Below are 22,890 nucleotides of genomic sequence, written 5' to 3'. Positions count from 1 at the left end.
CTGGAGTCATAGCGGACCCAAATGGCCGATACATTATAGTACAGGGTAGCCTTTATAATTTAAAGGTAATTTTAGCTAGTGTCTATGCTCCAAATCTGGATGACGCCCAGTTTTTCGTACGACTTATTCAATTGCTCCCTGATGTCAACTCCCATTTACTTATAATGGGTGGAGACTTTAACCTTTGTTTGGATCCTTTGCTCGATAGGTCGTCACATAAGCCTGGCAGGGTTGCATCCAAATCAGCTTCTTACCTTCAATCTTGTTTTTTAGAACTTGGCATTTCTGATATATGGCGTTTTTTACATCCAAAAGATAGGGAATATTCTTTTTTTTCACATGTACATCATACATACAGCAGAATAGACTATTTCTTTACAGATAATAGACTAATATCCAATGTTCGCTCCTGTGAATACCAAACTATAGTTATTTCAGATCATGCACCCCTTGTGCTGAAGTTGAATTTACCGGAAGCAGGTGCTACCAGCAGGAATTGGAGGTTTAACTCACTTTTACTAGCAGATGAGGTTTTTGTAAATTTTCTTTCTGATCAGATTACGCTGTTTTTAGATATCAATACCACCCCTGAGGTTTCTTTTTCAGTAATTTGGGAGGCACTCAAGGCCTATTTACGGGGCCAAACCATTTCTTATATGGCTGCCAAAAGGAGAAAAACCAATGCAAAACTTTTAGACTTGGACCGGAGAATAGCAGACCTTGATAATACTTATGCACAATCTCCATCTCCTGCTCTGTATAAAGAGCGACTTCGTCTCAAATCAGAATATGACTGTGTTTCGTCATACTTTGTGGAGAATCTGCTGAATAGGAGTAGAAGTAATTTTTATGAACATGGGGACAAAGTGGGCTCAATTTTGGCTAGGCAACTAAAGGGTGTTAAATCAAAATTCACTATCACCGGCATCACGTTGGATGGTAAAATTATTACGGATCAGCCGGGAATTAATACAGCTTTTAAGGATTATTATAGTGAATTATATACTTCAGAGGCTCCCAGGGACACAGAGGCCATGCTAAGTTTTTTTAAGGATTTGGAATCTCGACAGATATCTCCCGAAATAGTCTCAGAATTGGATAAGCCGGTGACTCAGCAAGAAGTTGGGAATGCCATAGCCGGGCTCCAAATTGGGAAAGCGCCTGGTTTAGATGGTTTCCCCAGTGGGTTTTATTTAAAATTTGCTCGGCAGTTGACTCCCATTCTGACGGCTGTGTATGGCGAGTCCCTTTCCTCAGGTTACCTTCCACCTACTTTAAATCAAGCTTGCATTACATTGTTAGCGAAAAAAGATAAAGATCCATTGGAACTTGGATCTTACAGGCCTATTTCTCTTTTAAATACAGACTACAAAATACTAGCTAAAGTACTTGCGCATCGCTTGGAGTCTGTTTTACCAAATATTATAACCCATGATCAGACGGGCTTTGTTCAACATAGACGTTCCTTTTTCAATATCCGTCGGTTATTTAACATAATTTACACTCCTAGCCAGTCTGCCTCTGAATGTGTTATAGCTATGGATGCCGAAAAGGCTTTTGACAGGGTGGAATGGAACTATATGTTCGAGACGTTAAAACAGTTTGGATTTGGGGCTACATTTATATCTTGGATTAGATTATTATATTCCAGACCTGTGGCTAAGGTTTTAACTAATAATGAGCTTTCAGAGCCATTTAATTTATATCGTGGGACACGTCAAGGTTGCCCTCTAAGCCCTCTGCTTTTTGTTTTGGCCATTGAACCTCTTGCAGTTGCTATTAGATCTAACCGATATATAACAGGAATAAATAGAGGAGGCATAGAACATAAAGTTTCATTATACGCTGACGACTTACTCCTTTACATATCTAACTCACAAAGTTCGATTCCACCTGCTCTTGACCTGCTACAACGATTCGGCAGATTCTCAGGTTACAAGCTCAATCTCCATAAGAGTGAATTGATGCCTTTAGATGTTCACAAATTTGAAATTGGTGATGTCAGCCTGCCTTTTAAAGTGAATACTAGTAGCTTTAATTACTTGGGAATATCGGTAACCAAGCAATATAAGGCACTCCGTGAGCATAATTTTGACAGGCTTTTGGTCAGGACTAAGACTGACCTGGCTAATTGGTCACTGCTGCATACCTCACTAGCAGCACGCGTTAATGCTGTCAAGATGACGGTATTGCCCAGATATTTATACTTGTTTCAATGTTTGCCTATTTTCATTCCTGTTTCATATTTTAAAAAATTGGATTCAATTATTTCTTCTTATATATGGAATAATAAACAGCCACGTTTACGTAAAGAATTCCTGCAAGGGGCTAAAAGCGACGGCGGTTTGGCTCTTCCTAATTTTCAGTTGTATTACTGGGCCGCAAATCTAAATTGTATGGCATATTGGTTATATTACCATCTTAAGGAGAATGGTCCCGCTTGGGTGCAGATGGAAGCTTGTGCATGTCTCCCAAATTCATTAGCCGCCTTGTGTGGTGCGCCACTGCCCTTGAAAGTTGGGGTATCAGGAAATAACCCAGTTTTATCTCACTCCCTTCGGATACTATCTCAATTTAGGAAAAAAAATGGTGTAGTTGGTACTTGTCTTTTTAGCCCAGTGGCATCGAATCATTTTTTGGTCCCCTCAACAGTCGATAAAGCCTTTCATTTGTGGTCCAGCCTGGGTCTTACACGTTTAAATGACCTTTTTGTGGATGATATTTTTGCCTCTTTCGCACAGCTAGTCCAAAGATTTAATATTCCTAACTCTCATCATTTTAGATATCTGCAACTTAGAAGCTTCGTTAAGAGTATTATATCGCTTTTCCCAAATAAACCTCCTACAACAGTTTTAGATGATGTTATGTCTTTAGATCCGACAGAGAAAGGGGGAATTAAGCGCATTTTTAATCTAATTTCTAATAAGGTAGCTCCGTCCTTATCCAGAATCAAAGACCTGTGGGCACGGGATCTTCAAACACCAATCGGAGAGGGACTGTGGTCTAAGGTTTTGGGTAGGGTACATAATTCATCTATGTGCGCTCGTCATGTTCTGATTCAATTTAAGGTAGTACACCGGGTACACTATTCTAAGGTAAGATTGTCCAGAATCTTTCCAGAAATCAGCCCTTTGTGTGATAGGTGCAAGCTGGCGGATGCAACACTGATCCATATGTTTTGGTTATGTCCCAGCTTAGAAATATTTTGGAAGGGTATTTTTGAAGCCCTCTCCCTCGTGTTAGGGGTCGGAATCACTCCTGATCCTATAATATCAATATTTGGAGTTTTACCGGAGGGTCTGTGGCTGCCTACTTGGGGGTGTAGGGTTATTGCTTTTACCACCCTTTTGGCGCGACGTTTAGTTCTTTTGAGGTGGAAGGAGGCTGCCCCACCCACAACTTCGCATTGGATAAGGGATGTGCTGATGAATCTTAGGCTCGAGAAAATCAGATATATTCTTCGCGGTTCTGAAAAGAAATTTTATAATACATGGGGACCTTTTCTTTCATTCTTTGACAACACCACTACACAAGTGCAGGAATGACATATGCACTGTTATATTGCTAATTTAGCCATGGGGGATGGGCAACGGTACGGTCGCTTTCCATGCTGCTCCTATTTGGTGGGACATTTGAATGTATTGCACTGTATTTTTATTCCGTAACCACTATGTATCGAAGTGATGGCACGGAAGAACTTTCTATGACTCTCTGGACATTTACGATTAGACATAGACTTCATGGTTGTTTGTGTTGGATAACTTAGAGTGAAACAATTTTTTTTTTTTTTTTTTTTTTTTAATTTATTTATTATTATTATTATTTTGTTTAGTTTGGGAGGGGTGTTCTGTATTTTTTTTTTAACACCAATAAAAAGAAATTTGAAAGAAAGTATAATACCATTTATCATATTTTATTTGCCATGAATTTTTTAAATGTGCATATATACATATGTGTGTGTATATATTAGGGATGTCAAATGATTGAAAATTTTAATCGAGGTAATCACATCTTAAAAATTAATTCATCGTAATCAATCCCAATTCAAACCATCTCTAAAATATGCTATATTTTTCTGTAAATTATTGTTGGAATGGAAAGATAAGACAAGACGGATGTATACATTTAACATACTGTACATAAGTACTGTATTTGTTTATTATAACAACAACAATAACAATAACAATAAATCCACAAGATGGCATTAACATTTTAAACATTCTTTCTGTGAAAGGGATCCAGGAATAGAAAGACTTGTAATTCTTAAAAGATAAATGTGAATACAAGTTATAGTAACTTTGATAGTTTGTATATTGTGACTAAATATTGCCATCTGGTGTATTTGTTAAGCTAAATCAAATGTTTGAAGAGAGTTTATGAGCATTATTTTGCATAGCTATTTTGATTGGGAATGCCAGTTGTCTTTGCATTGAGCACTTTTCTTTTTGTGAACATTATTTTTTTTATGAGATAGGAATATTCTTTTTGTTGTGCTTTCACTAAATTATACTGTAGCGCCTTAACTGTTCTTAACTGCCCAAATGCATGATGGGAACCATGATTGTCAGTGGCAGCTGCAAATGGTATATCTTGTCTGCTTTGTGTACAGTACAGGGTGTTAAGAAAAAGATCATCTTCTGTCATTCTTCCCAATGTCGCTCGCCACAGTAGTTATAACTGTTGGGAAATTTGGCAACCATGACTAACAGTGGTGACTGCAAAAGGTATATCTTCTCTGCGTTGTATTCATTATAGGGTGTTAATGAAAAAGATAATCTCCAAAATTAATTACTGCCCATTAACATGATAATTTTGATAGCTCTAACATATATATATATATATATATACATATACAAGCCTACCGACACAACCAAGAGCATCTTTGGCTCCAAACTGACGCCCCTCCCCCAACACACACATATACACACACACACACGCACGCACGCACGCACGCACGCACGCACGCACACACACACACACACACACACACACACACACAGATTCCTGATCTCAACATGACGTAGTCAATCTGGAATTAAGAGACAAACAACTAAAATACCAAAAGGCAAATAATACAACATAGCAATATATTCCTGAGTGCTTAGAAAATGGACGTTTCCAAGAAATTGTCAAAAGTGACCAACTGCAGAGAGAATCACACCAAATAATAATAATAAATTTGGGAACAAAATGTTCAGTTAGATCAAGTCCACCACCTCTCTCTCTGCTTCTCAGTTGAGTACAGACTCTGTGTGTTTGTCATTGTCTTTAATGGCACATTATCACGCGCGATCACATGAGAGCTCACGACGGGACGGAGTCGCCAAACCGCAGCTGTGCGCAGCCGGTATGTTTTGTCCTATTTTTGACATACTGCGGTGCGCGCAGTCAACACGGAGCTGTGCCGGACACACACTGCAGCGTTGTCTGGTATAAATTGGCCTTAATTAAGAGTGGTGTTTCTTCTTCACAAATCTGCTCAAGTAGACACGGCGTGGCTTAGAAAAACTACTCTTAAAAGTACATTTTCCTCAAAAAGTTACTCAGGTAAAGGCAGCTGAGTAAAGGTAAGGCATTACTACCCACCTCTGCAAACAACCATTCACACGCACACACTCAGAACTGCATACACAAACCTGTTTTACCTTGAGAAAATCAATAGTATGATCATAGAAACGTTGATGTGTGTTGTTGAAGATTTCCTCTAGTGCACCCTGGATGATAGTGCAGGGTCCAAGAATGCGTTGGCTCAGCTTGACGAGGCCTTGTCGAATCTGCAGATGTTACACAATTTTCTTATTTTGTTGTTGTATAGTGTATATGCGCGCATAAATATAAATCACAACATCAGCCAATGTACAGTGGTATGGAAAAAGTATCTGAATCTTTTGGAATTTCCCTCATTTCTGCATAAAATCACCATCAAATGTGATCTGATCTTTGTCAAAATCACACAGATGAAAAAACTGTGTCTTAACTAAAACCACCCAAAAATTTATAGGTTTTTTAATGAGTATATCATTGAAACAATGACAGAAGGGGGAAAAATAAGTGAGCCATCACATTGAATATTTTGTGCCCCCACCCACACACACACACACGCACGCAGGCACACACACACACACACACACCTTTGGCAGCAATAACTTTAACCAGACGCTTCCTGTAGCTGCAGATCAGTCTGGCACATCAATCAGGACTAATCTTGGCCTATTCTTCTCTACAAAACTGCTGTTGTTCAGCCTTGGATGTCTGGCATGAATCGCTGTCTTTAAGTCAAGCCACAACTACTCAATGGGGTTCAAGTCTGGACTTTGACTTGGCCACTCTGGAACATGTATTTTGTTTTCCTGATTCTGAAGTTGATTTATTTTTGTGTTTTGGATCATTGTCTCTTTGCAGCATCCATCCTCTTTTTAGCTTCAACTGTCTGACAAACGGCCTCAGGTTTTCCTGCAAAAAATCCTGAACAGAGGCGTAGTGTCCTTGCCTGGTACACCAGACTCACCGGTGTTCCAGCTATTGAGTCTTATGCCTTTACTCACCGCTGTTCCAGCTATTGAGTCTGGCCACCATTCACGTGGACACAATTTCCAGGGCGGAGCAAGCCACAGCAAACAGACAGCGGAGTGGACCAATCAGCGACGGGCAGACGTGACGTTAGTAAAATGACGAGGGCAGGATGAGGGACTTACGCGCGGAAGTAAACATACGAAGAGAGCGGAGTTTTTTTCAACATGGCTAGCGCGAGACAGACTGTTGTCAATGACTCGTGTCGATGTGTTTTTGGTAATTTAAAACTGATTTTACCGTGGATTGGAACATATTCTCGGCTCTCCCGTTCATCATCTGTGTTGTCGTGGAGACAACTTTCGACGCGCAAGAGTGACGTTGCTCGTTAAGAACACGTCACGCAAATAAACAAATCTGATTTGTCGATTGATTTTGTACCTGCTCGAGAGGCTGTTAATGGGCTGGTTCCCAGACCTTTCTCTCAGTGTTTGAAAAATACAGGGAGAACAGTCTGGCAGAGCCAGGCAAGTAGCGTCCCATTAGGCATACGCAGGCAATTGCCTAGGGCCCCCAGCCTTCAGGGGCCCCCAGAGGGCCAACAGATTTGGCATACAAAGATTTGGCACACTCAGCTTCACCAAACTGTCGTAGCTACAAGAATTGGGAGTGATTCAATACCATGGAATCATTTGGCAGATTATCTAACAACTCTGTTATCAGTCCCAATTAGCATACATGTTTAAGCAAGTCCAATCAGTTTTAACACTGCATGTATGTGCAGGGAGTGATTCACCAAGAACTTTATGAAAAGTCCTTGCTGTAATATTTTATGTTGGTTTTCACAGGCCAACTCATTATTCATGTGACTACTTAAAGAAATGGTGATTATTCCAAGAAAGTCTATTAATGGGTCTGTCGTATTCCTCGTTGAATACTCTATAAGAAAAATATAACATATATGCATCTAAAATAATCCTAAACGATTTTATTAGCAATTTTAATACTGCTTTTAGCAAGGTTCCTTGGGTATGCGGTATGCCGCTGCGTACGTTCCCATAGCAACCAGTCCTGTTATTGTCCTACGTCACAAGCGCTGCATATTCTGAGAACGAGAATAGGCGTAAGCGTGAGGTGCGCATTTCGAACAGAGGATGGCCACCCCACCTGTTAGAGGATTAATCTGTGTGTCCATGAACGAATGTACAGTGCCTTGCAAAAGTATTCGGCCCCATTGAACCTTGCAACCTTTCGCCACATTTCAGGCTTCAAACATAAAGATATAAAATTTTAATTTTTTTGTCAAGAATCAACAACAAGTGGGACACAATCGTGAAGTGGAACAAAATTTATTGGATAATTTAAACTTTTTTAACAAATAAAAAACTGAAAAGTGGCGCGTGCAATATTATTCGGCCCCCTTGCGTTAATACTTTGTAGCGCCACCTTTTGCTCCAATTACAGCTGCAAGTCGCTTGGGGTATGTTTCTATCAGTTTTGCACATCGAGAGACTGACATTCTTGCCCATTCTTCCTTGCAAAACAGCTCGAGCTCAGTGAGGTTGGATGGAGAGTGTTTGTTGTGAACAGCAGTCTTCAGCTCTTTCCACAGATTCTCGATTGGATTCAGGTCTGGACTTTGACTTGGCCATTCTAACACCTGGATACGTTTATTTTTGAACCATTCCATTGTAGATTTGGCTTTATGTTTTGGATCATTGTCCTGTTGGAAGATAAATCTCCGTCCCAGTCTCAGGTCTTGTGCAGATACCAACAGGTTTTCTTCCAGAATGTTCCTGTATTTGGATGCATCCATCTTCCCGTCAATTTTAACCATCTTCCCTGTCCCTGCTGAAGAAAAGCAGGCCCAAACCATGATGCTGCCACCACCATGTTTGACAGTGGGGATGGTGTGTTCAGGGTGATGAGCTGTGTTGCTTTTACGCCAAACATACCGTTTTGCATTGTGGCCAAAAACTTCAATTTTGGTTTCATCTGACCAGAGCACCTTCTTCCACATGTTTGGTGTGTCTCCCAGGTGGCTTGTGGCAAACTTTAAAAGAGACTTTATATGGATATCTTTGAGAAATGGCTTTCTTCTTGCCACTCTTCCATAAAGGCCAGATTTTTGCAGTGTACGGCTGATTGTTGTCCTATTGACAGACTCTCCCACCTCAGTTGTAGATCTCTGCAGTTCATCCAGAGTGATCATGGGCCTCTTGGCTGCATCTCTGATCAGTTTTCTCCTTGTTTGAGAGGAAAGTTTGGAAGGACGGCCGAGTCTTGGTAGATTTGCAGTGGTCTGATGCTCCTTCCATTTCAATATGATGGCTTGCACAGTGCTCCTTGAGATATTTAATGCTTGGGAAATCTTTTTGTATCCAAATCCGGCTTTAAACTTCTCCACAACAGTATCTCGGACCTGCCTGGTGTGTTCCTTGGTTTTCATAATGCTCTCTGCACTTTAAACAGAACCCTGAGACTATCACAGAGCAGGTGCATTTATACGGAGACTTGATTACACACAGGTGGATTCTATTTATCATCATTGGTCATTTAGGACAACACTGGATCATTCAGAGATCTTCACTGAACTTCTGGAGTGAGTTTGCTGCACTGAAAGTAAAGGGGCCGAATAATATTGCACGCCCCACTTTTCAGTTTTTTATTTGTTAAAAAAGTTTAAATTATCCAATAAATGTTGTTCCGCTTCACGATTGTGTCCCACTTGTTGTTGATACTTGACAAAAAAATTAAATTTCATATCTTTATGTTTGAAGCCTGAAATGTGGCGAAAGGTTGCAAGATTCAAGGGGGCCGAATACTTTTGCAAGGCACTGTATATACATACATATACACACATATATACATATATATACATACATACATACATACATATACACACATATATACATATACATATATATATATATATATATATATATATATATATATATATATATATATATATATATATATATATATATACATATACATACATACATACATACATACATATATTTATATATGGGGCAAATAAGTATTTAGTCAACCACTAATAGTGCAAGTGCTCCCACTTGAAAATATTAGGGAGCCCTGTAATTGTCAATCTTTTGATTTTGATTGATTGATTAATTTATTTCGAGCAGTAATAACAAAAACAGCAAGAATAGGGGAAAACAATAACAATAGTACATGTTGATTTTAACAAAAATTAATAACAAATACATACAGTACATACGTAGCTCGAAAAGGAGTGGGAAGAAGCAGAGCTTTTTTTTTGGGTCCCACACCCAAATTACTCCCCAAAAATTCAATGTAAATACAGTCACTTCCCAAAAATCGTCATCATCATTGCACTATCACCACCACCATCACCACCACTGCCATCATCGTCGTCATTACCGCCGTCCCCATATATGAATTGTACATTTAAAATCAAAATTTATGTAATGACAGCTTTACTGGTGCCAGTGTTGATATATAATTGCAGTGATAACACAATATATCAGTAGTAGTAAGTAACTATAGCATATGTAATAATTATATATACAGTATATACCCAAAACATTTAGAGACCACTTTCTGTGTATTTTGACCAGACCTGATGTTTATAGAACAATTTGAATCTCTGAATACTTTGACACTGCTTAAATTTTAAATCCAGACTGTTCCAGAGTTTTACCCCACATACAGACATACAGAATCCTTTACGAGTACTGCGAAATTTTGGTATTGAGAAGTTGTGAAATCCTCTCAAATTATGAGATTGCTCTCGCACTGTAAAAATGGATTGTAAGTTTAAGGGTAATATTTTATGGAAGGCTTTAAATAAGAATATAGATGTGTAATATTTTACAAGATCATTGAATTTTAACAGTTTGGATTGAGTAAATAAATTATGGGTGTGAGCTAAAAATCCCACTTTATGTATGATCCGGATTGCTCGTTTCTGTAATATGACTAACGGATTTAATGCACTTTTGTAGGTGTTTCCCCATACCTCGACACAATATGAAAAGTATGGGAGTACCAAAGTGCAGTATAGTGTACGAAGTGCAATTACATCAAGGTAATGTTTTGCTTTGTTTATGATTGACAGACACTTAGAGATTTTGTTTTTTGTGTATTTAATATGGGGTTTCCATGACAATTTGTTATCTATTATAATACCCAGAAATTTTACTTCATTTACTTTTTCAATTGTTACGCCTTCAATAGTTATTTGCAACTCAGAATTTGCTATTACATTGCCAAACAGTATTGCTTTTGTTTTTTTAAATATTTAAGGATAATTTATTCATATCCATCCACTTCTTTATGGCTTTTATTTCCTTATTTATAGTAGTCACAAGCTCGCTATAATTGTCATGACTATAAAATACATTGGTGTCATCAGCAAATAATATAAGTTTTAATACATTAGATACGTCAAAGATATCATTTATGTACAAAATGAACAGTTTTGGTCCCAAAACAGACCCTTGAGGGACACCACAACCCATTTGAAGTGTGCCAGATATGTTCTCGCCCAACTTAACATACTGTAGCCTATCCGTTAAGTAGCTCTTCACCCAATCCCCAGCCAAACCTCTAATTCCATATTTTTCCAACTTATTTAGTAAAATGAAGTGATTTATTATGTCAAATGCCTTTTTAAGATCAATAAAAACACCAATTATGTGTTTTTTATTGTCTAATGCATTCGTGACTTCTTCAAGTGCGTCAATTATTGCCATTGATGTAGTTCTTTTAGTTCTAAACCCATATTGTCCCTCATTTATTATCTGATGCTTTTCAAGAAATTTATCAAGTCTAAAATTGAATAGTTTCTCCAGAATTTTTGAAAACTGGGGCAATAGAGAAATTGGTCTATAATTGGAAAAACAATGCTTGTTATCATCTTTGAATAGTGGAATTACTTTAGCAATTTTCATCTTTCCAGGAAAACAACCAGTTCGAAATGATAAATTGAATATATATGATAAGGGTTTTGCAATATTCAAAATAACTCTTTTAACCAAATACATATTGATATCATGACAGTCAGTAGACATCTTACTTTTACATTTAAGCACAGTGTTTATCACTTCCTGTTCATTTGTTGGTGAAAGAAAAAATGAATAGGGATTTTGCTTAATATTTGAGAAATGTTTGTCAGATCCTAGGTCAGGAATATTAGCAGCCAATTTGGGGCCTACATTTACAAAAAAATTATTGAATTTATCCACTATTTCACTCATTTCGTAATTCTCCCCGTTTTCATCTGAAAAATAATTAGGATATGTAGACTTTGGTGAACCCTGTTTAATTAAACCGTTCAGTATGTTCCAAGTTCCCTTTATGTTGTTTCTATTTTCAAACAATTTATTTTTGTAATACAACTGTTTGCTACTTCTTATAATATCAGTTAATTTATTCTTATACTTTTTATAACGTTGTTCAGCTTCTGTTGTCTTTACTTTGATAAACAATTTATAAAGCTTATTTTTCTTTTTGCAAGCATTAATTAATCCTTTTGTGAGCCAAAGACTTTTTATACATTTCTTCCTAAAACAGCATTCACTTAGTGGACAATATTTATTTTGCAAGGAAGTGAATATGTCCAAAAAAAAAATGTTATAAGCCTTGTTCACCTCTGATTCTCTATATATTGTGCTCCAGTTTTGACAAGCTAAACTAATATTCAACGAATTGATAGTTTCTTCCGTTATTATACGTTTAATCACTGTTTTTAGGGGATCTTTTGTTTTTTTTAAACTGCATTCATATAAGGTGAAGATAGGCAGATGGTCAGTAATGTCACAAAAAAACAGGCCACTGGTAATTTGATTGTCCATAATGTTTGTGAAGATATTATCAATAATTGTGGCACTATGTGATGTTACTCTGGTAGGTTTTGTAATTGATGGGTATAAGCTCAAACTATACATTGTGTCAAGAAAATCATCGATGCTTTTTTGATTCATGGGATTTAACAAATCAATGTTAAAATCACCACAAACAAATAAAGTTTTTTGTTTCAGAGTAGAGAACAATGTATCCATCCAATTATTAAAGGTTTCTATATTAGTACCGGGCATCCGATATATACATGATATAATGATATTCTTTTTTCTTCTCATTTATAATCTCTACTGATAAACATTCCATTATTCCATCAATTGCTAATGTCATATTTGGTAGAACAGTAAATTTAATAGATTTATGAATGTATAGACCAACTCCACCCCCTGCTTTATTTGCTCTGTTCATATAAACTAACTCATAATCCTCAAGAAAAAAATGTATGCCCTTCTCCATATTGAACCAGGTTTCTGAAATAGCTACAATCTTGAAAGGTTGGGAAAAAGTGCTCAAATACTGCTTAATAGATTCAAAATTGGCATACATGCTTCTACTGTTAAAGTGTATTATTGACATTTTGCTTTCGGAGTTTACACTGTTCCTGTACTGCTCTTGGGTAAAGTATTTACAGCTTTTCACAATAGAAGAAAAGAAATTCCTATCGGGGTCTCTTTCAGTATCTATCTCATTTTTAGTGTCCACATAACTTTTCACTGTTTCCAGTTCTATTTGTCCATACTGTAGAATTTGCTGTACCAAGTCCATGTTGTTAGGTGGTATTGGTTTGTTTGAAATGTTTAACATTGTAATGTTGTTGAATCAAGAGTTCCAGAAGAACATGCATTGCTAAATCTGATTTGGCAACATAATGCAGACATGTACTATCAGATCAGATGTTTCACTCTCATTAAACCACTATTGCACTCGTTCATATGTGTTCAGTTCTTCAATGTTTCTAACAACCATCACTTTAGCAATTTCAGGTGGACCATTAAGTTTGATATAAACTTTGCAGTTCGTAACCCAAGTATTCTGAATTTTGTTTTGCTTCCTTAAGAATCTGGCTTTCTTGGCAATATCAGCATTTTTTTAAATTAGATGATCATTTAGATAGACGTTGGTACCTTTGAGCTTTTTCCCTTGTTTCATCAGTGCTACTTTGTTTCTCCTGTTTGCGAATCTCATGATCACCGCTGGCAGATTATTGGATTTCACGGGAATAGGATGACAAACTTCAATCGTATTAATGTCCAGATGTATATTTTTAGACGCAAATAAGGCCATCACCTGTTGTTCTGCAGAGCTACTGTCCGAGTCACTTATTTGCGCCTTTGGTCCTGTTCTCGATGTTGCCGCCTCAGCGTATGAACGGGGTTGAATCTTCAATCCAGTCACAATTACATCGTTTGCTCTCGAATGTTGCTCCAGATCATCAACCTTTCTTTCCAGCTCCGCCACCTTTTTGTCTCTTTCCACAAGACGCGCACGGAGATCGGCGACCTCTTTTACAAGGTTCAAAATCATATCTTGCTTTACTTTAATGTTGTTCACGTCTTGCGATAGAAAGTGCAGTGCTCTTTTTATTTCCTCTGAATCCTCAACGGTAGGATTTTTTTTCGGTCCCATACTCAAATCCGTCCGATTTCTTTACAATACTTTCGAAAATTAGCGTCGACACTGGACGCTGTGTAGCCGCTAGGCTAGCTTGCACGCCACTCACGTTCGGGGACCGCACAATCAGGGTGCCAATCCCACCACAATCCCCTTTTTACCGCTCTCCGGATGATCGATCTTCAATCTTCAATCCAGGTCAGCACACAGAGTTCTTTGTAATCCAAAAAATAGCAAAAATGGCATATATAATCTGTAGTCGTCGTTTTGCTGAGTTTCACCCCAGAGGAAACTCAACTCAACAATCTCAACCATGAGAGACAGAATGTGGGGCAAAAACCCAGAAAATCACATCGTTTGATTTTTTAAAGAATTTATTTGCAAATCATGGTGGAAAATAAGTATTTAGTCAACACCAAAAGCTAATGTCAATACTTTGTTATGTACCCTTTGTTGGCAATAACGGAGGTCAAACGTTTTCTGTAACTCTTCATAAGCTTTTCACACACTGTTGCTGGTATTTTGGCCCATTCCAAGATTCAAGGGGGCCGAATACTTTTGCAAGGCACTGTAAGTATTTCCTCTTCATGCCATAAAGTTCTTATGATAAGTTAGAGCCGTTATCACCGTGATCGTTTCGTGTTTTTCTTGTTACGTCGGCTGGTTGATCCCGCTCGTTCTCGCTGCGTCGAGGAGAGCGTTCCTTACATTATATTCACATTGCACATTTGCTTTAAGAGGGAAGGTGTTAGTTTAGCATCTTAAAATGATGTTGTACATCCATATGAGTGTAAAGTGCTTAGTTTTCGCCACTTTTATGGCCAAGATGACTGCACGCAGCGCGCACTCGAACCCCCCCACCCACCTTCGTGTTCATTTTACCGCGCAAATATGTATGTATTAATGCAATTGGGGGGGGGGCACTTTGAGTGTCCTAAAAAGCGCTCTATGAGAGCGAGGCGTTATTAGACTTTTATTAAATATGCTCCAAGTCCAACTGCCCCCCTTACTTGCACATGCTCAAAGGGCCCCATGTTGCCTGGGGCCCCCGGGGACCCTTGCTACGCCTCTGATCCTGATAAACTTTTGAATTCATTCTTCCATTAATGATTGCAAGTCATCCAGGCTCTGAGGAAGCAAAACAGTCCCAAATCATGATGCTCTCTCCACCACGCTTCACGTTGGGGATGAGGGGTTGATGAGCTGTTCCATTTTTCCTCCACACATGACGTTGTGTGTTACTCCCAAACAATTCAACTTTGGTTTCATCAGTCCACAAAATATTTTGCCAAAACTTCTGTGGAATGTCCTAGTGCCTTTTTGCGCTCATTAAACGAGCAACAATGTTGATTTTAAACAGCAGTGGCTTCCTCCGTGGAAACCTCCCATGAACACCATTCTTTCTGTAAGTCTTTAGCAGACACCCTAGGGTTCTTTTTTTTACCTCTCTGAGTATTCTATGCTGAACTCTTGCCGTCATCTATGGTGGACGGCCACTCCTTGGGGGAGAAGCAACAGTGCCAAACTCCTTTCATTTGTAGACAACTTCTCTGACTGTAGATTGGTTAACATCCAGACATTTAAAGATGGTTTTGTATTCTTTACCAGCTTTATATACAAATAAAAAATCCTTGATTGCAGGTCTTCAGACAGCTCTTTTGTCCGAGCCATGATGCACATCAGAAAATGCTTCTCATCAAGACATTTCTTACCAGGTGTGTGTTTTATAGTTGGCAGGGCAGCTCTAAACCACTCATCAGTGATTGGGCACACACCTCACTTAAATTGTTTAAATTGTTTGGTAAAAAATAGTTTGAATTGCTCTTGAAGTCTCCTTAGGCAGAGGGTTCACTTACTTATTTCCCCCCCTTCTGTCATTGTTTACATGTTGTCCTCAATAAAATTTGAAAACCTATAAATGTTTGGGTGGTTTTGGTTAAAGCAGACACTGTTTATACATCTATGTGATTTTGACAAAGATCAGATCACACCTTATAGAGCCTGGCGAGCGGAGATTGGTGGAAACAGTGGGTCTATTAGAGGAGGATACATCTGCACGAGGACCGTCGAGATCGTAGACACAATGGTATGCATCACCAGTTTCCTTTTTCCACCACCTGCACTAACCTTCTTGGGACCCATGTTGATTTCTCTCACTAGAAAATAATCCGTGCGTCCGTCTTGCGGAAAAAGAATGAACTTGCGACGCTGTCATAAATCTTCGTATTTCAGGCATGTTGTCAAATGTTGAGACAAATGACGAGTCAAACTTTTCGGATGTCGAAAGGATTGTATGTCGATGCGATCGTATGTCGTATCGAGGGTACCACTGCATTTCTTCAAAACCGCAAAATATTTCCAAACCGCAGATTGTTGTGTTGCTTCTCACCGTGTTTTAATTGCATCATCGCAAGAAGACAACAGTTCTTCACACTATTTGGTGGTAAAATTATTAAAATATTTATACTTTGGGGGGGGCTGAAAGTTTTGGCGCCAAATTTTTGGTCACATCTCTTAAAATTATCTCTCATTATTGTGGCTTTTATTTGTTATTTGATTTTAAATGATTTTAGTAAACCTGACTGACCTGAAACAGAATCTTTGGTATGATTTGACTACAGACAGTGTGCTTTTGCACAGACAGACAGATAATGAATGAAAGAGAGAGAGAGAGAGAGAGAGAGAGAGAGAGAGAGAGAGAGAGAGAGAGAGAGAGAGAGAGAGAGAGAGAGAGAAAACTAACCTCTGATCCAAAGATGTTATTCTTGTCGTGGATGAGGATCCATCCCATCCTCCAACCTGGGACCAGCCAGCGTTTAGCCAGGCCGCCACAAGAAATTATTGGTACATCATTACTGAGAGATGCCAGGGAGGGGCAGTCACACCCTGGGAAAACCTAAGAAAAACAAACACAACTAATTCAATATTAGTTCGGTTTTGCATTCATGCACAGAAGCCATAATATTTTTTTTCATAATTAAATACATAAGGATAAAATGATTTGAATTGTTTTCATGTAAGGGTTGCGAGAATAAGTAAACGTCACATGCCCAAGGCACCATTCTTTTTATTTGTAAATTTATATCCAGTACAAGTAGTCCCCGGCTTACTATGTACCCGACTTACGTGATTTCAACTTTACGGAGTCTCGTCCGCCATTTTGCCTCTAGTTGTTTTTTTGTTTTTGTTTTTTGTCGCGTAAACAGTACCTTCTTAGTTTTTTTACTTTATTTTAATAATATGACTGTTCTACCCTTTGGTGAAATGTTCATTGGATTATAATGTTGACTTTTCTTTTGTGATGCTTTTATTTTAGCACAGGAAGCGTAGAGCAGGTAGTACTATGTAATGTTTACCTCTGTAAATGGTGTTCCTTACAATATCCACCACCACCTCTTTATTTATATTCAATATGGATGGATGGATGGATGGATGGATGGATGGATGGATTGAAGTTCTACCATATTCCGAGAGACCCGGGGAGGAGAGCGAGATGGACTGCTGCAATTCGACGAGAAAACTGGGCACCAAACGATCACCACAGATTATGTAGTAGTCATTTTATATCTGGTAAGATGCATTTAATATATATTTAGAGGGTTTTGGCCTGACAAGCACAATTAAGATCATTGCGAGGCTAATCGCTGACAACATACAGTTTCAAATTCAAGAAGTTTATTTCTTCCGCCATCATTATTTTTAATAATAATAATAATATTAATAATATTTAGCTGGTACCAAGTGAAAGAAGCTGGCCTCGTCTCCGGATCATCAGTTAAACCAGTGTGTCCAAACTTTTTGCAAAGGGGGCCAGATTTGGTGTGGTAAAAATGTGAGGGGCTACCTTGGCTGATTTACGTAGAACAATATATTTAAACACAATTAAGCAAGCCCTTCTGTGTGTCACATTTGCTTTATTATAATTTTTTAAATTCATAATTTCAACAATCTCGCCTTTGTGGTGTTCTCTTTCGACACTCGGGCTCTTGCGAAATACTACTGCTGTGAAATTAAACTAGCTTCAAGTTGCTGTAATTTCTCGCTGCGTATCTTCCCGGTAATGTTGTAGATGTCAGCGTGTCTTGTTTGGTAATATCGCGTTACATAGAACTCTTTGAAAACAGCGACTGTCTCTTTGCAAATGAGGCAGACAAAGTTGTTGCGTATTTTATTGAAAAAATAGTCCAATATCCACCTATCCTTGAAGCGTCGGCCATCGCAGTCAACTTTTTTTTTTTTTTTTTATTGTCGCCATTTTAGAAAATTGGAAGTAAAGGGTCACACGGGGTAATGCTGCTTAGAGTGCTGCTCTTAAAGTTTTTCAAAGTTTCGTGAGAATAGGCTGAGTTTCTTTGGACAAGATAGTTGTAGATATCAGGGTAGCAGATGTCAGGCAGAGACGGCAAAGACAGCGGGTCGAAAAATATCAATTTAGGCATCAAATATGGATCTGGCGAATGGATAGACTGAAGCTTTTCCACATAAAGCCTTTTATGCAACGCATCCAATGAGTTTAAAGTAGTGACGGGATATGTCGTTCACTTGAGGAAACGAATCCATTCCAGTTCGTTCAGTAAAAAGACTCGTTCAAACAAATCGTTCACCGATTCGTTCGCCCACCTCATCCCCCCACCCCCACCCACCCAAATGAATCGTTCGGTTAGTGAACGGGAAGTGACGTTGCCAAACGAATCTTCAAAGACCGGTTAGCAATACAACTGAACGGGAAGTGACGTTGCTTAGTCCCGCCTCCTCTTGCACACAGGCTCCTCATTGGCCGCTCGTCATAGATTCAGAAGTGAGTGACAGACTATGTCATTCTGTTTTCGCCGCCTCGTCTCTACCCCGCCATTGCAATAGCGCGTCGTCGTCTGTCGTATTTCTATGGGATCAAAGTCATGGCTCGTGCTTGCATTTTGATTTAGGACACTTTTAAACATTTTCCTTTTGTGGATTTGGGTTCGGGGGCGCACGGACTTTCTCTAGCATGATTTTGATCACATATACAATATTGCCGCGACCAGCCTACGTGACACGCTTGCTGTCACGCAAATAAAAAGAGAAATCGAAAGTTTAATTTCTAAATATGTAACGACCAACACATTATATTTACCTCATGCTCTGTTGTGTTTTTGGTTTTATGCTCCTTTCTGTTATTTTTGGTAACTCGTTAAAACTAAAGTGTAAATAGCTGGTCAAATGTATTGATCTGAAATGAAAACAATACTACATTTTGATACAAAACAGTTTCATTGCAAATCATTATTAAGATGTATGTATTGAAATATCATTTTGCACTGGTATTAATAAATAAATAATCCAGTCAGCTCCCCTTTCGTTCCCTCATCTCAGTTCGTCAAATGCTGACGAGAAATAATTGTTTAATAATTGCAACACGTCTACTCAGCGAGCTACGAGACTCAACAACATCATCAGCTACAATTTGCTCTTTACAATGTCGCCTTTTCACTTTCATTAGTCTGTTAAGAAAAATGGAGACATATTGCTACATCTTCCGTGCCCGCGTGCGTTGTTTTTGGGCGCTTGAGTAGCATATGATGGACGGATGGACATTAATTTGTCAAACCACGAAACACCCGACACGCTCTGACATGAAAAAAATAAATAAAACACTTGAAAAAAATTGACATGTATATACCATTTCATTGCAAATCAGTATTATGGTCATCATACTAAATATTTTCCTGTGCACATATGAGGTAAATATCGCTGCCATGAAGCCTCCATACGGTGACAGTTCTCTCCCCCCTGGACTGCCGTCACGCGACCGCAGCTCAGCTTTTGCTCGCCTTGTAGCAACCTGCGAAAGTGTTTTAAACTACTGTAAATTTGATACTATGTCGTCATATGTAGTCCCGAGTCTGTTGAGAAAAGTAGTACACTAAACCATGCTCGTTAGGTTTGTGTGGTGTTTTTCTGTTTGAGCAGCATATGATACGCTCCACATTAACAAATATGTGAAAAAGTAATTTCCTTTCATTTTTTGACTCGTTCACCGCATGACTGGAAAGTCAAGTTAGCTCGGTCAGAAGCCGGAGGACCGAGTAAGTGAACGGGAAGTGACATAACTCAGTCTTGCCCCCTGCCTGCACGCTGGCTGCTTATTGGCCACACGTGGAAGTGAGTGACAGAGGCTCTGATTCTGTTTCCGCTCTCTCCCCTGCCCGCGATAAGGCTCATTGGTCGTGCGCGATGTCAAGACTCTGCCGCTTGCTCAACACCCCCCCACGCAGCAAGTGAGCCCCAGCATCCTAGAACTAATCAGTGCAGAAGGTGATTAGTTCGGTCTCGTTCACCCAAACAATTCGTTCAAAAAGAACGAATCGTTCACGACCGATACAACACTAGTTTACAGCGTCTGAAAGCACCGGGGCTTCCATGAATTGCACTATAAATTGCACGACAAATTGAAACCAATGAGAATACGGATAAACAATGACGGACAATATGGCGGCCGGATACAGCGACACGTCATTCTGTGACGTTGGTGAGTAGGGTCTATAGGAATGAGACCAAAGCATTTAATACATATAGCCCCCGATAGCAGTGAAAATAAAATATCTCCTAATAAACATATAAAATGCGGATTATTAAACATCAGGTCAATCTCGCCCAAATCTCTGTTAGCTAATGACTTAATTGGGGATTATAATATTCATATTTTGGCCCTGACTGAAACTTGGCTTCAGCAGGATGACTTTGTTAAACTTAATGAATCCACACCTCCAAGTGACGTGAATTTCCACACAGCTAGAAGCACGGGCCGCGGAGGCGGCGTGGCAGTAATATCACACTCTTGTTTAGGTATGAGCCCAAAAAGTACAGCTAATTACATTTATAACTCCTTGAAAATGTAGTACTATCATTTATTGATGCTATCTGGAAGAACCAAAAACCAGTTCTTTTCATAGTGGTTTACCGTACCCCTGGTCCCTACTAACAGTTTTTGTTAGATTTCTCTGACTTTTTATCCAGTATTCTGCTAAACTGGGATAGAATTATAATTGTAGGGGATTTTAATATACATGACGGTGACTCTCTTGGTAAGGCTTTTAATGACCTACTAGATGGGGCTGGCTTCATTCAAAATGTAAATAAACCAACTCATAGTCACAAGCACACCCTGGACCTGATTTTAACCTACGGTACGGAGAGTAGTGATCTTAGTGTCCACCCCCACAGCCCCGTACTGTCTGATCATTTTCTAATTACCTTTCATTTTGTACTTCAAGATAACCCTTCACTAGTGACTAAAACTCAGATGAAAAGGACATTATGTGATCGCTCTGTCTCAGAGTATAAACAGTTAATTCAGCCAATATTTGCCTCCATGTCATCTGATTATGAAGGAAAAATGTCTGGCCTTGCTGTTAATGAGGAGTTTGTTGATAGTGTCATGTTTACACTGCGAACTGCTCTTGATGCAGTCGCTTCCCTTGAATTAAAGTTTGTCAAGCCGAGACAAGCTTCTCCCTGGTATAATGCTGAAACATGTTCTCTTAAACAATCAGCACGTAAATTAGAAAGACTTTGGCGCCGTTCCAACACAGAGCACACTCTCTCTGCCTGGAAAAACAGTTTAGTGACCTATAAACAGGCCTTGCGTACGACTAAAACCAGATATTACTCATCCTTAATAGATGAAAACAAGAATAATCCTAGGTTTCTGTTCAGCATAGTAGCAAGGCTGACAAACAGTCACAGCTCAATAGAACCTTATATTCCAACCACCCTTAGCTGTGATGACTTCCCTAAAATTTTCTAATAATAAATTTCAACTATTAGAAAGAAGAAAATAAACGAATTACTTCCAACTGTTAGGTCTGATAAAGTGCAGACTGAAAATTCAGAATCTCCTATAAACCCCTCTATGATATTAAATGACTTTACCACTGTAGAACAAACCGATGTAATTGCAATTATAATGTCTTCCAAACCATCAACGTGCCTCCTAGACCCGATCCCAACAAAACTTTTTAAAGAGACCCTGCCTATAACTATTGATATTACCCTAATATAATAATAAATACCTCATTAGTTACTGGCAACGTGCCTCTAAAAACGATGCAGAAAAATTCATTCACGCGTTCGTTACATCTAGATTGGATTACTGTAACTCCCTACTTGCAGCTTGTCCTAAAAGTTCTCTAAAAGGTCTTCAGCTAGTCCAAAACACAGCAGCAAGACTCTTAACAGGAACTAATAGAAGAGAGCACATCACCCCTGATGATCAATAATGGGTTGGGGCCATCGTATCTCACCGATGCTCTGGTTCCATACTGCCCCAACAGAACACTCCGCTTTGAGAATGCAGGTCTACTGGTAGTTCACAGGGTTTCTAGAGCCTTTTGCCACCAAGCCCCTGTTTTATGGAATCAGCTTCCAGCTAGTATTAAAGAAGCTGACACAGTCTGTACATTTAAGATTAGACTAAAAACGTTCCTATTCAACAAAGCTTATGGTCAGGCTAGTTGAAGTCAGACTAGACTCACAGTTCAGTCTTAGCTGCACTAGAAGCTATAATGCTGGGGGAAGTACAGCCACTGAGTTCTATCTCCTTTTTCTCAATCTACCTACAACTTGTCTTACTTTATTTCTATTTTCCAATGTTAATATCTAGTTGACTAGTCTCTTCATCACTAGTCACCCGGTGTCCCCTTTCCCCTCTCCCCTCTGGGGAGGGTCTATTTTTCAGCTGCAGCCTCCTGACTATACGGACGCTGGATGGACGTCCTCGTCGCCACCTCCGTCTGATGTGGCGAGATGGACCTCTTCTTGTTCCTATACTCTATTGCATCTTTACAAACTGTAACTCCGTTTGCTAGTTCCCATTGGCAGTCCGGGTGCATCCTGTCTATCCGTCCTGGGAGTGGATCCCTCCTGACTTTGGTACTCCCCAAG

General features: G+C 39.0%; 1 protein-coding gene across 2 annotated transcripts in view; it reads right to left on the bottom strand.

Annotated features, from left to right (window-relative positions):
• The window catches only part of tat (tyrosine aminotransferase), a 63,624-nt gene that overhangs the window by 14,265 nt on the left and 26,469 nt on the right, over nucleotides 1–22,890 (bottom strand). For both annotated transcript variants that reach the window (XR_009063195.1, XM_057836162.1), the window contains exons 8-9: nucleotides 16,712–16,864; nucleotides 5,646–5,774 (exon numbers count right to left, since the gene is read on the bottom strand). Coding sequence is in view for 1 of the 2 variants with exons in the window: in XM_057836162.1 (XP_057692145.1) it covers nucleotides 5,646–5,774; nucleotides 16,712–16,864 (282 nt within the window). In the remaining variant the exon portion in view is untranslated. The remainder of the gene's footprint in view (nucleotides 1–5,645; nucleotides 5,775–16,711; nucleotides 16,865–22,890) is intronic.

This window comes from Corythoichthys intestinalis, chromosome 5 (assembly GCF_030265065.1).
Source record: "Corythoichthys intestinalis isolate RoL2023-P3 chromosome 5, ASM3026506v1, whole genome shotgun sequence".
NCBI lineage: Eukaryota > Metazoa > Chordata > Actinopteri > Syngnathiformes > Syngnathidae > Corythoichthys > Corythoichthys intestinalis.
The sequence above is the reverse complement of the archived record's forward strand: the minus strand, read 5'-3'. Positions and strand labels throughout refer to the sequence as shown.